The sequence below is a fragment of the Condylura cristata genome, unplaced genomic scaffold (assembly GCF_000260355.1).
Source record: "Condylura cristata isolate star-nosed mole 26May11 unplaced genomic scaffold, ConCri1.0 scaffold00036, whole genome shotgun sequence".
Lineage (NCBI taxonomy): Eukaryota > Metazoa > Chordata > Mammalia > Eulipotyphla > Talpidae > Condylura > Condylura cristata.
In genome coordinates this window covers 4,172,248-4,187,992 of record NW_004567137.1, presented here as the reverse complement: position 1 = coordinate 4,187,992, position 15,745 = coordinate 4,172,248, and the positions used below count along the sequence as shown (strand labels likewise).

At 38.8% G+C, this 15,745-nt stretch overlaps 1 protein-coding gene across 1 annotated transcript in view; it reads right to left on the bottom strand.

The window, feature by feature from the left end:
* Positions 1 to 1,069, bottom strand: part of LMNTD1 (lamin tail domain containing 1) — a 36,663-nt gene extending 35,594 nt beyond the window's left edge. Inside the window, exon 1 of the mRNA XM_012732794.1 lies at positions 930 to 1,069. Coding sequence (XP_012588248.1) covers positions 930 to 1,066 — 137 coding nt within the window. The 5' untranslated portion in view covers positions 1,067 to 1,069. The remainder of the gene's footprint in view (positions 1 to 929) is intronic.
* Positions 1,070 to 15,745: the final 14,676 nt, after the last annotated feature.

The following is a 15,745-nucleotide window of genomic DNA, read 5'->3' as shown; positions in this document are numbered from 1 at the left end:
GTCAGAAAGCAAGCCAACAAATTGAAGAAGACTGAAACCATAACAAGTATCTCCTCAGACATTGTTGAATGAAACTAGAAGTCAATAATCAAAAACAAGAAAATTCACAAGTTTATAGAAACTAAACTTGACCAAAGTGTGTATCTATTGAGCAAAAGAAGTCATCCAAAGGGAATTAAAAAATACCTTGAGGAAAATGAAAGCAAAATACAGCCTAACAAAACTTGTTGGATACATAGAAAGCAATACCAAGAGGAAATTTTATAGTGTTAAATACCTACAGTAAAATAAAAGAAAGATATCAACTAACAACCCTAACTTTACAACTCAAGGAACAAGAAAAAAGAACTACACCCAAACTTAGCAGAAGGAAGGAAACAATAAATGATAAATATAATTAATTAAATGATATAATAAATAATATTAAATAATAAAATCAATCTGTTCAACAAGAGAAGGGTTAAATAAATGTATGGATTACTCAGCTCTTTTAGTTCTAATATCAGTCTTTTTCATCAATTCTTTCTGTCTCAGGCACTAACAACCACCCAAATGGATCAATGAGTTAAAGTATAACTGCGTCCTTTTGTTTCGTGCTCAAGGAACTAGTAAAAGGAAAAAAGTACAACTCCATCTAAATGATTTGCCAATAAGTAAAAAGGTACATGTCTAATTGAGTGGACTTTATTTGCAGGGATTATGTAGTGCTGCTTTCTCTAGTATCTTTGAAGAATTAGCATTCTTTGGTTCTTTAGAAAGTTGTACTGATTAGTTTTAATTGCTCAGAACTTGAAACAGTTATTTTCAATAAATTTCTCAGGGTATTAGAGTAAATCATGGATCTAACAACAGATTAGACATTTGCTTCTTACTGATTTATTGGCTTGGCCCCAACAGATCATATGAAATAGTTGAAAGTAAATATCTACCTGGATCGAGACTGGTCCACTTCTTCAAGAATCACAGAAAAGTGCCTCCAGGATTTCTCCTTTCGGAACGGGTGTGCTGATACTCTCCTTGAATCACCAAACAAAGACAAGAAATAATCCTCCCCTTCCCCAATCATGGTGGACTCTAGATCATCTAAGGACAACATGTGTTTCTTTGAAATTTCGAAGGTGCTGGCTCTGTTCGATAAAACTAAAGAGAAAAGGCAAGTGAGAGGGAAGTAAATACAAGAACATTAAAAGTACTCAAGGCCGGCCCTTCCTGGTGGCGCAGCGGGTTAAAGCACAGCACTGAGAATCTGAAGCCGCTTCTGCATGAGTTCAATTCCCGCCTGCCCTGGAGGTGACCACATGGCGCGGCAGACCTCTCCTGACCCGCCCGCTGCTCCCCTCAGCAGTGTACTTCGTTGATCTGCCTGTTCTGTTCCCCGCTCTGTCTCTCATCGCCCCTGAGCCTCTGGCCTGTACCCGAGTTCTGTATGCACAAATAAATAAATCTTTAAAAAAAAAAAAAAAGTACTCAAGGCCACTATGTTTATTTTTCCCTTCTGAAAAATTATATACATTTTACTGTTACTGTAAACTCAACAATGATAGTTCAAAACTTGAAAAAAAAGTCTATAGAATAATTTGCAGTTTTTAACTGACAATTCCTATATATGATCAGAGTTATCTTAACCTGTCAATTATATCAGCAAATGAGTATCTAAAAGATTATTTAGTTGTACTAGAAGCATTATCAGTTTTTGAGTAGATAAAACATTTGATTCTCCCAAATTGATGCTATATATGAATACAACTTTATGTATTTCATATTAACTATTATCCCCAAATTGACACACATAAATGAAAGCCTCAAATGAGCCCTTTCCTATCAATACTTAGTATTTTTTTTCCACATAAAGACTTAAATTTACTGTAATCAACTAAAATGCTTCATCAGATTCTAATATCCTGTTAGCAATCTGTTCTTTTAAAAATTCTCACTACTGGCCCTCCCTGGTGGTGCACCAGATTAAAGAGCGGTACTGCAAGCTAGCTGCAGCTGCTTCAGTGTGAGTTTGATCCCCAGGCCCGGAGGTGACCCACATGGCCAGGCAGACCTCTCCTGCCTCACCTGCTGCTCCCTTCAGCAGTGTACTTCACCAGTCTGCCTGTTCTGCTTGCCACTCTGTCTCTGGTGAATACTCTCACCTGTCCCCTGTACTCTGGTGCCTCTAGCCTGTACCCTTGGTTCTGTGTGAATAAATACATAAATCTAAAAAAAAAGTTAATTTGAATTAAAAAATTCTCACTATTAAGATTCAAATACAAGCTGGGTTTCATAATTTTGCACAGAAAGAACTATGCTGTATAAACCTCATGATGTGTGCGCAAGGAGAGAGTTATACTAGAGAGAGATGACATGAGCTGATGAAGGTGAGGGCAACCATGTATTAGACAGAACTGTCACTTAAAACATTTACAGTGATTTAAACTTTTCACTATTTCATTTCTGAAACATAAAGTAATGGTAACTTTACTATATTGTGAGGCAATGTGAGGACTGAACAATATCTACCACAGAGGTGCATTTAGCACTCACTGAACAGTGAATATAATGTGATGCTAGGTCTGAAATCATCAAATAATTAAGACAACCTAGAGTTTGCCTTAGATTCAGTATCTTTAACAAATCCAAATCAGGGCAAAAGGTGGAAAGGAAGAAACACACAGTTCCTGAAGAGAGTCCCTCAAAGTATTTTGTTTTGAAGAAATGTATGGAATTAAGCTAGTTTATTCTCAGTAGAGTATTTACTTAACCCTTAAATTCTTTTGAAGGAGGAGAATATAGAGCATCCTTTTGAACAGCTCATTCGGTGGGATGAAACCTTTGCATTCTGACAGAAAAAGAAACACACTAATCTTGGTCCAGAGCAATAGGTAGGAATGAATCTGAAGCAACAACTCCTGGTGGACCAGAAATTGATGCACAGAAATGGAATCTGCAGTAACTGAAGGAGGATAGTGCCTCCCAGCTCAGTGCTCATCCTGGACGGAAAGCTGCTGCATTTTATTTTGTCTTTAAGGGATTTTTGCAGTTTAATGAAAATATAAGACCATGAATCATGATTATAAAAATGCAAAAGGTTGGAAACCCTCCTTCCTTAGATCTAAAACTTGTGTTTGCATTTTTAAGCATATGGATTTTCATCATTGCAGAAGGTCAGTGTGAACGTAGGTTGCTTTGGACTTTTTATCTTAGATACATAATGAAACACCGGGATATGACAAACATAGCAGTGGCTCAAAATCCTACATGACACTGTCAAAAGCTTAGGAAAATACCGAATAAATATAATATAGATAAAAAGCAATCAGCTATAAATATCCATACCATGTAGAGGGTAGTGGAAGATCCAGTATCAATTTTGAAATAAATATTGCTAGTGACTGGTAACTGGTAATACAGACCTTCAAATCCAGCTTATCTATAAGCAGGCACTTACAGATATGTCCAGATTCACAACTGATTTTTTTTTTTGATAATTTAACTTTTTTTTTTTTAAGATTTATTTATTTGTGCATACAGAACTGGGGTACAGGCCAGAGGCTCAGGGGCGGCGAGAGGCTTCACCAGAGACAGAGTGGTGAACAAAACAGGCAGAGAACAGAACAGGCAGATCAATGAAGTACACTGCTGAGGGGAGCAGCGGGCGGGTCAGGAGAGGTCTGCCGCACCATGTGGTCACCTCCGGGGCAGGCGGGAATTGAACTCATGCGGAAGTGGTTTTAGCTTCTCAGTGCTGTGCTTTAACCCGCTGCGCCACCAGGGAGGGCCCACAACTGATTTTTACTGAGTATTTACTATGTGCTAGGTGATCTTCAGAGATACCTCACTGAGTTTTTAGTTGGGAAGTTGCTATTTTAAACACCATTTTGCAGTTGCAGAAACAGGACTTGGAGATACTAGATACTTTACCTAATGTCTCCCGTGGTGGGAAGTAGAAAAATAGCTTGGATTTAGATCCTTCATTTCTAAGGACGCTCATGTTTTCAGTAAGCCATATCATACCCTTTAAAATTCCCTGAACATGTGAGAGCAAATTTCCTATTTGTGGGTATGCTGTGTACACTTCTGGTGGCTGTGCACAAATTTGCCTGCTTCCTGATAGTCCTGTTTTGTTTCCTCTCCTCCAAATTCTCTATTGCCACCTCTACCCCCTTTTCTCTTCACCATCTTATTGACTACAGTTTTCCTCTTTCTCTTACATGTCTTTTCCTTAGGTAAGTAGTAAGTGTTGCAAAAGGACAAAATACAAAAAACATTCAGAGGAAGGGCAGTTAATGCTACTTATTCAAATGCATAGTAGTCACATATTTTGCTTACCTAGGCTGTGGTCTGATTGGGAAACACATTTAGGGACTTTCTGTCCACATGATGACACTCTACTAATCTGAGAGCCAGACTGCTGGTGAGTGAAAGGCAGTTCATGGGATAATGCCTGCGATACTGGCAGGACGGAGGAACTTGAGTCTGTTACTTCCGGATGAAAATGCACCGTGGAATGCTCTGTCTCCAGGTCCTGGCCATTTGTGTTTTCACTGCCAGGTATAAAAATGAGTATAGTAAACATAGGGAAGTCAGAGTGAACAAACTAGGAACACAAGAAGCAGGAAATATCAAGTTTACCCATGATTGTGCATCTAAAGTGAGCACAAGATCATCTCTATTTGTATTTTTAACAATCCAAGTAAATACTTTAATGTGAAGACGTTTTTCTTTTTTTTTCCTATTTAAAATTCAAATTCCTATGGCCAATGGTTTTGAAGTATGTAAGAGTAGAAAGAAAATTAAAATTACTATAATGCCAAATCTTTACCATTTTCTGCCAGACTTCTTTTTTAAATAAATAAGTAAATAAATAATATAATAGCTTATTTTTACATAATTTTTGTGTATTTTTCCATCTCAGTTGTGATCACCAAATCACCCATGTGCCATCACCATAGTCCAGTGCATTTCCCTCCCCCACTGTTTTTGATCCCATTCCCCACTCACCCCCATAAAATGTCTCTGGGATATAGCTGTTATTATTGTCATTTTTCTCTCTGCCAGACTTCTTAATGCATTTTCCTACTCAGAACTGAGACTCAATGCATTATTGATAGCATACTTTTAAACCAATTATTATATCCTATTTTTCCTTAATATAATGAAACATGATTATAATTTTTGTTGAATATATCATTGTTTACTACACCCATTTCCTAATTTCTGCTGGTGCTTAAATAATGTTCTTTTATTTACAAAGATTGTATATAGTTAATGTCTAAATCAACTCTGCAGAGCAGTAACTATGAAGACAGTCTCTGTGGGTATGAACTTGTGTGATTATTGAAGAAATAGTAGGAAAGAGGGAGAAGAGTCCATTTTCAAGCATTATATATATATATATTTTACCTTTTCCACAAATACTGATCTTATTTTTAATATTGTAATTTAATTTTTAAGATACAGAGACACAGTTTACTGCTTCCTCCATCTCATACCCTCTTCTTACTAAGACCTACCCCTGACTTGATTTCCAGTTCTTTAGTTTTCATTACTACAATCCTGCCCCCTGCCCTAAACATGGCAGGCTGTTGGCCCCTGCCCCAGTACCACCAAATCTGTCACCTTTGGTTATATCCAGTCTCTCCTATGTCTGCTGTCATTCCATCATGTCTGATAATCTTCTAAAATCCCGTCTCATCTTATTACACATTTGCCAAAAGTCCCAAGCAGCCCATCAGCACTTACAAATTCAAATTTTAGCTCTTAGCTTCAAATTCATAGAGCTCCAGAATCCATCCTCAAATCCATTCTCAAAGCTACAGGTTAATCTTCTTTATCAAGCTCTCCTTAAAACACAGATATCTCTTTACTTCACATAAAGTAGGGCATAAACAATAAACACAGAATCCACAGGGGTTTCTTTGGACATCTCAAGAAGATAAATAAATCTTTCTTGGAACAAAGATTTTAATTTTTGTTAAAAATCAAAGCATTTGTTAACTCGTGTGCAATCATTTGAATGAAGCCCTTAAACTACAAAACAATGGCTTTACAATTAAAGTTCTCTTGGCAAAGCCTGTGGAAAGGCCTATAAGAACTCCACTGTGTGAGTCACCACGAGGATCTTCTCAGTAACCTCAAATCCCGGCACATACATGAGTGTGTGAGTAATGCTTGCACTCGGGAACAAGGCTCTGGGGTCCACAGCCTTCCAGCAAGCTCAAAATTAGAATGAACAATAAGCTCAGCACCCCTTTCTGAGGGCCACACGGCCATCCACAGTGACTCAGAAGCTAAGTCTTTGCCTCCATGGGTTATTTCCATTTTGATCTCTTAGTTTCCTAGAGTTCCTAGGAAGTTATTACATTGAACTTCTAGTGTTCCCTTTCCCCCACCCCTGCTTCAAATATTTCCAGAGGAAACAAGTCTTGCAGCCATCACCCCAATCTCTTTGACTACCAAGAGGTATTCACCATCATTTTGTCCTACGGTTTGTAAATTGCTTCATCAAAAATACTGTATCTGGAGAACCTGGTATTCAAAACCAGAATTTTCCCCAGATGTACTATTGAAAGTATTTCAGGGGAAAAAAAAAAAAGTTTTCAGCAAGTTAAAGTCATTGGCTTTGCAGATTGCACTGAGTCCAAGCACTCATCTTTGTGAGAGAAGCCCTTGCCCAGGAAGACACTATTGAAGTGTGGCTGGTGGCAGCAGGAAGATTTTGTTCCAGATCAGCCTGAGACAGGACCACAAGCTGTGACTTCTCCCTGACGGGGTCTAGAGGAAGCAGGAAATGGACATTTCTCTTTTTAAGTTTGCTAACATCTGGATTCCATTACAGGCCAACTGGCTATGTCTTTTCAGAATGTTCATTTTATAAGTTCCATATTTTTTTTCTTCCTACAATAAAACAATAGCATTTCCAAATGAATTTAATTTCACAAAAGACTCCCATCCAGCCTTTGCAAAAGTTGCCATCGAAGAAATCTGGCCTAGGGCCACAGCTCTTTTTGCAGCTGCACACACCCCTGGGAGGGCTGCAACATTCCAGCACTGAGGCGTGTGCTGCTGCCTGTGGTCTGAACCCTGCACTGTTATCACCTAGACCCATTCTGGAACACACTGGTGCTCTCTTTGTGTTCCCTCTCCCACCTGGCATGTGTCATGTCTCCCTCCCATCCACGCCCCCCCCCTTTTTTTTTTTTGGCATTTCACTCCTCTGTCATTGATTAGCACTAAACCAAGGCCATTAATAGAAACCTTCAGGATTTCAATATTATTTTGGGAGATGCTGCATTGGTATTACTTAAAATAATAATTTCTCAGTGACATCTAACAACATATATTTAAAAATGGACACTTGACTGAACAGTAAACTCAGGACGTGGAGGAGCAGAGGAATATGACTTAAATTATGTATTTCTAACACTAGAGGTCATGTTTAAGAAAACTTTGGAAAACCAGGTCCTTGGTTGACACTAGTAGTAAAGGCAGGGAGTTGTGTTCATGTAACATCTGCACAACTGTAACTGGGTGGGGCGGGAAGTTCAATTAAATCTTAAGTGTGTGGGTGATAGGCAACCCAATTCACATTGGAGTGCCCTGTAACACAACCACTTGAGATAAACAAACCAGGTAAACTGTTATCACTTGGTTCTATTTTTTTCACCATTCATGTGCAATCCAGCCCTATGTCAGGCACGAACACAGTATCTGATGTATTACTCTTTCTGGCTGGGTTAAAACCCAACTCGACTGCTCCCAGATCTTAATACCATGGACACTGAAGCGACATGCCAAGGAACTGCTAAGAAGCTTCAGTGTTCCATTTATGTCTGTGATACTTGCTACATAATGTGCAAAGTTTTACTTTTAAGTACATTGGTCTCTGGCAAATGGTGCAAATTAATGTTGGGCTCTATTTTTTGTCTTGTGGAAAACTCATAGTTATAGAACTAAAGAAAAGTTCAACCCCAAGATTGCCAGCAATAAAGACCTGTACATGCTGTGATGATCCTCAAGATAATAGCATTTTCTGTTTTCTATAAAGGGGACCGTACAAACCCCCACTCTTTGAATGACTTCTGATGAGGAAAGCAAAGTTGACAACTGGCTCAATTTCACCATCGGGAAGACCTACTCTGAAACATCACTAGCAAAATTGTGCTGAATTCTGTATTTTATGTTCTTAACTCATGACCTTGAGTCCAGTGCCACATTTGCTACATCAAGGATGTAGGCCAGTGCTTCCTTTCCCACCCACATAAGTAGGCACCAATGGTAGTAAAGGTGGGTTGGTTTTTTTATACTGATCTTTCAAAGTGCTGTCCACATTTCCCATTTCTAGACATGAATTCCTACAGTGGTATCAGTGGTCAAATGAGCAAAAGGTTAGCAATTAGAGACATGTATGATAACTAGCAAGGAAATGATAGCTGTCTATGGAGACCACTAGAAATATGTCCAAATAATCTTTGGACAACATGAATTGCCTGCTCCACATGCTACATATAAACCAATCATTAATTCTAATGATTTGATTCCAATAGAAGGCCCTGTATAATCCACAAGTTCCAGTGACAGATTAACTCCTGTGCATTAGTAGGGCAGGTAATTTTTCCCCTTGTTACAGCTGTCATGTTTCCACACAAGCCAGTTTTTTATCTAACCTCTAAATGCACCAAATCTTTATTCTGTGATCTGAACAAAAATGGAAATTTCTCAAGAACAACAATAATAATAGTAATAATAATATTCTTACAGATCTCTCCCAAATTAAAATTTTCTACCATCTCTTTGTCCTCAGGTTAGAGAAGCTATTCTCAAGAAATTTTTAGCAAATTGCATTCACATGTTATTGATGAACATTGGCCTCTCAACCGGGTCTGATACGATGACAATCTGTCCAAGTGAATTTTTATGCTACTCAAGGATGGGGATCTTGCAAAAGGGTGGTCTGCAAGTCATACATTCTAGAAAATGTGTAGGATATATTTAGTTCAAATCCCTTTATAAGATGTTTGGGAATAGGAAGTAAAGTACTTAGTCATCATCCTATAAAACTCTGACCCTTCTCTCTCTGGGCCGCTCTTACTGTGCTTGAATCTCCAGTTTGTCATCCAGCCCACAAACTCCACTCTCCTGGGCCTCCAGCATCCCCTGTGTGTTTCTCCTGCTATTCATCTTGGCTAGAAGGCAAGTCTCTTTTCTTTCCTGGGAAACAAGATCATGACGTTAGACCACTGACACAGCTAAGGTCCAAGGTCTGTTTCTTTTTTCAAGCAGGCTCATCTGTTCATCCTAGTGTCTTAAGGCACCTGATGCAACAACTTTACCACCTTGGTGCCTGAACCAGGATTCTAATGTGAAGATGTAATTACTGAAATTACATGTAAATAGCCAATCCTGATAATGGTTAATGTCTCAGACAAACCAAGGGGGCAGAGGGTATAGCACTCACTGGGAACAGCTTGGGAGGTAGGTGATAACCCAGCAAAGCCACTTTAGGACCACGACTTTCTCATAGGCTAACCCTGCCTGTTAGAACCCTGAGAGGTAATGTCTCCATAGTTACAAAGTTCTACTCTCTGAACAATTTCTACATTGATGATGCAGTACCTCTCCATGGTTTGCAACATTAAATAACTAGCCTGCTCTTAGACCAGCCACATATCCTGAGACACACTTTGCCAAAAGAGCTTGGCAACCTTGAATTTCTGAGGATCATGGCTATTGTAGAAATACTGGAGAAATTTATCACAATGGGTTTTTGTTTTGCTTTGTTTACAAATATTCTTTGGACATGGAAACAGCTAGGCAGCAGGAACCAACATCTTTACATTCCAAAGGCAAAAACATTCCTGCTGAGAGAAATATGGAGGGGGAGGGATCAAAACACAGGAAGGAAGAGCACAAGGGATTATGATGATGGTGCACGGGTGAATTGGTGGGAATTTTATGGGGACTACACCTGGGACGATAAAGCAAACACTGTACAAAAATGAACAATGATGTAAAATATATATAAGTGAATAAATTATATATATCTATATAAAAGAGAACGGTGAAGTCAAAGCCAGGGAACTAAATTCTTTTCCCAGTTATGCCAGTAACATGATTTAGAAGTCACTTTATTCAGCTTCTATACTAAGTCCTGCTTAGTGTATTAAGATGATAGTATGAGAATAAAATTAACACACACAAAAAAAATTAACACACATGAGAGCACTATTACTGTACACAGTAATCAGCTATATTACTGATGATGATTCCTGGCTGGATAACTTCAATAATTAAATGAGTATCTACTATGTAGAAAAAATTGACTGGCTATTATAAATAACTATTTCCTACTTTGAGGAATAAAAGACAAAATATATTTCAAGATTCAAAAGATTATCCATTTTGGGATGGAAATCAATACTTAAAGAACAATGAACAAAGTGACTTAGAATAAGAGGAAAAAAAGACAAGAAGTTTATCACATTGTGAGGCAATTTAGCTAGTAGGTAAACATTTGACTGAATTCTTCACTGCAGAAAGAAGTGCGATTCCTTCTCAGCTTTATCAGTGATGTAAGTATGGTGTAAAATGTATAAATTTATACTTATACTAGAAGAGGAAGATTAATTTATTCTTTTTTCCCCACTACCCTACTTTCTCTAACTCTACCTGCTTGGATGATTTCCTGGTTATTAGTAGTATTTCTGCCCTTAAATATACATAGTAGCATGAAGTGTTTTTTTAAATCAGAAAGTCAATCACATTTTCCAACATGGTTTGGAGAAACAAAATTCTGCCCAATGAGAAAATCTTTGGAAAGCTTTGAATTTGTGAATGTTTCAACAGACCTTTCCAGATAGGATAATTTATTCCCTTTTTCAAAATGACTGCATCTTATATAATAAGACCAATTTTTTTTCTTCAGTTGCTGCTCACACTAAGTCACTGTTTCCAACAGGGTGTAAAGCAAATCTTCAGGGCATTTTGTAAAGTGAGGGGACATTAATAATAGCTAAACAGATTTGGTGGGGTGCTAATATCATTTGGTGGGCAGAAGCCAGAGATGCTAGACTTTCTGCAATGTTGCAGATAATTCTGCTTGGCCAAGAATTTCTCCAAGACATACATGCAGAAAAATAGGATATTTAACTATCTGAGCCTAAAACCTAACTCCATGTTCATAAAAATACACACATATTTTGCACATTTTTAACATATGCCAACATTTCTTTTTTTAAAAAAAAATTACAGAGGGAAATGCACGGTACTATGGTGGTGGCACAGGGGAGATTTGGTGATGGGAAACCCGCAGGGATTACAATCGAGATGGAAAAAAAATGTGCAAAATGATGTAAAAGTAAACTTTGTAATAAATAAAATAAAAAAATTAAAAATAAAATAAAAAAATTAAAAAAAATTACAAAAAGATCTATTCTTATTTATGCATACAATGGAGTATGAGACAGAGACAGAGTGGGGAGCAGAACAGGCAGATCTCCTGAAATAAACTGCTGAGGGGAGTAGTGGCAAGACAGGAGAGGTCTGCTGTGCCATGTGGGTCCGGTCCTTGGCCAGAGCAGGGCTGGTCACTAATACCACAGTGGTTGGTGATAGCTTGATAGCATTGAGACTTTAACACCTGCACCACTGGGGAGGCCTTATTTGCCAACATTTCCTAGCAACTATTTATTGTTTATTTCTTTATTGAGAAGCTTGTATATTGGCTTGCTCAAACATTTGCAAGAGTGATTCATCAGTTTGGGAAAATCATATCATTGATATCACTTGCCCTGCACTCACGTGTTAGGTCATCAGTATTAACAATACTGATAACACCAAAACCTGAATTTGATGAATCCCCTAACTTACATAAAATAGAGAGTACAGAAAAGAATTTTACTTAACAATTAGGGAAGTTAAAAGAAACCCTTTATAATTTGTGGACATGATTTCTATCCTGATTCAAAAGTAAGCTGTAAAAAATTATGAGGCATTGGCAATGTACAGACACTGGTTATTTATTGATATTAAACTGCTCAATATTTTAGGTGTGATATGGCACTACACTGTATTTTTAAAAAGAACTGTATATTGAAATATTCATAAGTGAAATGATATCATGTTTGGATTTGTTGCAAAATAATACAGAAACTAGGGAGTAGGTAGAGCTGCAAATAGAGAAAAAGGACCATGGCTTATAATTAATGAAGGGAGGCGGTGGGTGCCTGCGTGCCTTAGTATACAATAAATCTATATATTTTTTCACAAGTGCTTGAAATTCACCATAATAAAAAAAAAGTAAGGAAGGGAAAATGACTTGAGGATGGACGGACTTCACACATGGACAGCTTCTCTGCTGTGGCTGTCTTTAACTCAGGAATGATAGAGGCAAACAAAAACCTAAAAGGGAGAGGCAGGCACTGATGATTACAAGATACAGTAGACAATCCATTGGTATAGCCTTTTTACACAGGTCTTTCCCAAAGCAAGTTTGGGAATTTCTAAAGTGTCCCAAATGAGGAAGAGGAAGTCGGAGAGAGGAATATCTCTCCCAAGTTTAATTAAATGACTGGCAGAGCCAGGGTTTTTTTTCACATCCATTTGCTTCAGTATACCCTTCCCTGCACTCCCAGTTTCTCTGTTTCTTTCCCATCTGACAGTTTCCTAAACCTTGCCTTGGGATCTACCTAACTGCTCGTACCTCCTGGACCAGCTTCTCCTCATCTTTGCTCTGGTCTGAAATATTCCCCTGCCCTTTGTTTCTTGACCCTGGGTTAATTCTTTCAAGGGCTTTAGCCTCTGCTGGAAAGTAGAATTTTGCACGAGAAGCTGAAACCCCTGAACAGTAGCTATAGGGAAATATAGGATGATGAGCTTTTATCTCAATTAAGAAAAAATTAAAAGTGGCAAAATACTATATTTGATACAGCAGGTCAAAGTGGCACAGGGGGTTAAAGCACAGCACTAAGAAGCTAAATCCGCTTCAGCATGAGTTCCCCACCTGGAGGTGACCTCATGGTGCGGCAGACCTCTCCTGACCCACCTGCTGCTCCCCTTAGCAGTGTACTTACTTGTCAGTCAGCCTGTTCTGCTCCCCACTCTGTCTCCGGTGAATCCTCTCACCACATCTGTACCTCTGGCCTGTACCCCAGTTCTGCAAATAAATAAATAAAGCTTTTTTTTTAAAGGCAACATATTACATTTATATAATATTTAAAATGCTGAAAGGCACAAAGAACTTTTATCCACACAGTATATTTTTATTAGCCAAAAGGAATCTCCTTTACTTTACTTTATTGCCATATAAACTCAGAATCACCAGCTCACATCTTAAAACAAAATAAAACACTCATCAAACTATTGAACCAAGAACAAATGGTTGATTTTGAGTTTTTCTACTGGCATGAATTCACAATTTCATTTTCTTCTGTCATCTGCTGGCAAACCTCTAGCAGAAAATTGGTGTCTGCAGCTAAGAACTTGTGAAAATATATTGGATACTATGTGGCCACCGGTTTTAAAAATGCTGAAGGTTGGGGCCTTCCTGGTGGCACAGCAGGTTAAAGCACAGCACTAAAAAGCTTTCCCTCAAGAGTTCGATCCCAGTCTGTCCCGGAGGTGACCACATGGCGTGGCAGACCCCTCCTGACCCGTCCACTGCTCCCCTCAGCAGTGTGCTTCGTAGATCTGCCAGTTCTGCTCCCCACTCTGTCTCTGGTGAATCCTCTCACCCTCTGCATCTCTGGCCTGTACCCCAGTTCTGTGTGAATAAATAAATAAATCTTAAAAAAAAATGCTGACCTTTTTCATTCAGTTTGGTAGTGGGGGGAACAGAGGACTACCGGTTAAGTCAGTTCCTGTTGTTCCAGAATCTTGTTTAACAACACTGCTGACAATGTAGGGACAGAACTAGGGCTAGCTGTGCATTTGTCTCTGTATCACTATTTGTTTTTAACTTTTTATTTTTTTTTTGTTCTCTGCAAAATAACTATTACTCTAATAGAGTCCAATGCCCCCTCCCTTCAGTTCCAGGATCACTAGTACCCACAGGATCAAGGAGTAAGGGTTATCAGAAATGTCAACACAAGCCTTTCTCATGGCTTTATGCACAGATCTAAGAGGCTACTTTGGTGTGAAAGCACACTCAGATAAGGAGGGGTCTCCACTCTGCCTTCTCTTTCTCACTGTTACCTTGTACTCTTAGCATTACTCATTATTCTGAAGGCAAGAGGAGGAGATAAGTGGTACCAACTGTAAGAACAGCCTCGAGTCAAAGGGGGGCTCTCATAGCCCACTCTGTAATAGAAAGTAGTACTTTCTAGATTTCACCTACTGATGGGAAATAAGGGCAGAGTTGTGACTTTGACCAGTTAAGTCATTAGTGAGGAGGGTGTTGGTTGAAAAGCTGCCAATTTTCCGTGTGCAGCTTTGGCTTAGACCTCAATCTTTGCTCGGTGGAGGTTATCTGGGATAGAATAGAATAGACAGCATAAGGGCCCTGTGAAAGCCTATAAAATCTCTCTCCCTCTTTTTCTCCTTCTTCCTCTCCCCCCCCACCTCCCTCTCTTTCTCTCCACCTTCTTCTCCCCACCTTGCCTTCCCTCCCTTTACAAATAAACCCTATTATTGTTGTTTTTCACTGTGTGTCTGCCTTTGGGTCATGTCCTGAACCCTTAAGCATGTGAGTAAAGACCCACAAATCAGGTCAACCCAATTCCCCTGCATTTATTCTATTTCACAATCACTGAGGGTGTATCAATCACACTCGAGAAACCCCATTATACTATCTACATTATTCTCCTGACAACTTGAAGTATAAACAAGTTTAATTTGGTAAATAGCAGTTTTCTCCTCAAATGCAAAAATGAGAGACTGGAAGAAATTGGGAGACTTCCAAGGGTGTTAAGGATCTTGAGGTTTAGGTTTTTTTTTGTTTGTTTTTTTGTAGAACAGGACAACCCTCATGAGGAGCAGAAAGAAAATCACTGGGGTGGATAACACTGTGTCTGAATTACATTGTGATGGTTTCTCAGAGCCCATATGTTACAAAGAGGTGAGAACTTGATGTCAGAGATGGGATGAAAAAGTCCATGCAACAGTAGAAATTCTCTAAAACACCTTTGTTTACATGAAAATTATTCTGCAGTAGCAGAAAGACAAGCTGGATGTTGAAATTTGTCTGACATGTTCTGTAGGTGTTTTATTAGTTGTGGTTTTGCTGTTCTGTGTTGGAATTCATTTTCCCCTTAGTTCTCTGGACAAAAGGCTTTACAATGCATGATCACAATCAATAGTGGTTACTACTACTGTAGTTATTATTAACTATCACTTATCATGCATTTGCTATTTGTGTTAGGTACTCTATGTATATTATCTCGTTTCACCTTTTTTTAAAATTAATTTATTTATTTATGCATAGAGAACTGGGATACAGGCCAGAGGTGCAGGGGTGGTAAAAGGATTCACCAGAGACAGAGTGGTGAACAGAATAGGCAGTCTGACAAAATATACTGCTGAGGGGAGCAGTGGGCAGGTCAGGAGAGGTCTGCCATGCCATGTGGGTCACCTCTGGGGTGGGGATTGAACTCATGCTGAAGTAGCTTTAGCTTCTTAGTGCTGTGCTTTTACCCACTGCACCAATGAGGGAGGGCCTCCTTTCACCCTTTTAAGGATATATTACCTGTTTCTCACAGATGAGGAAACAAATGTCTACAGCAGTCAAGTAGTTGCCTGGAATCACAGCAAGGAAGTGACAGAA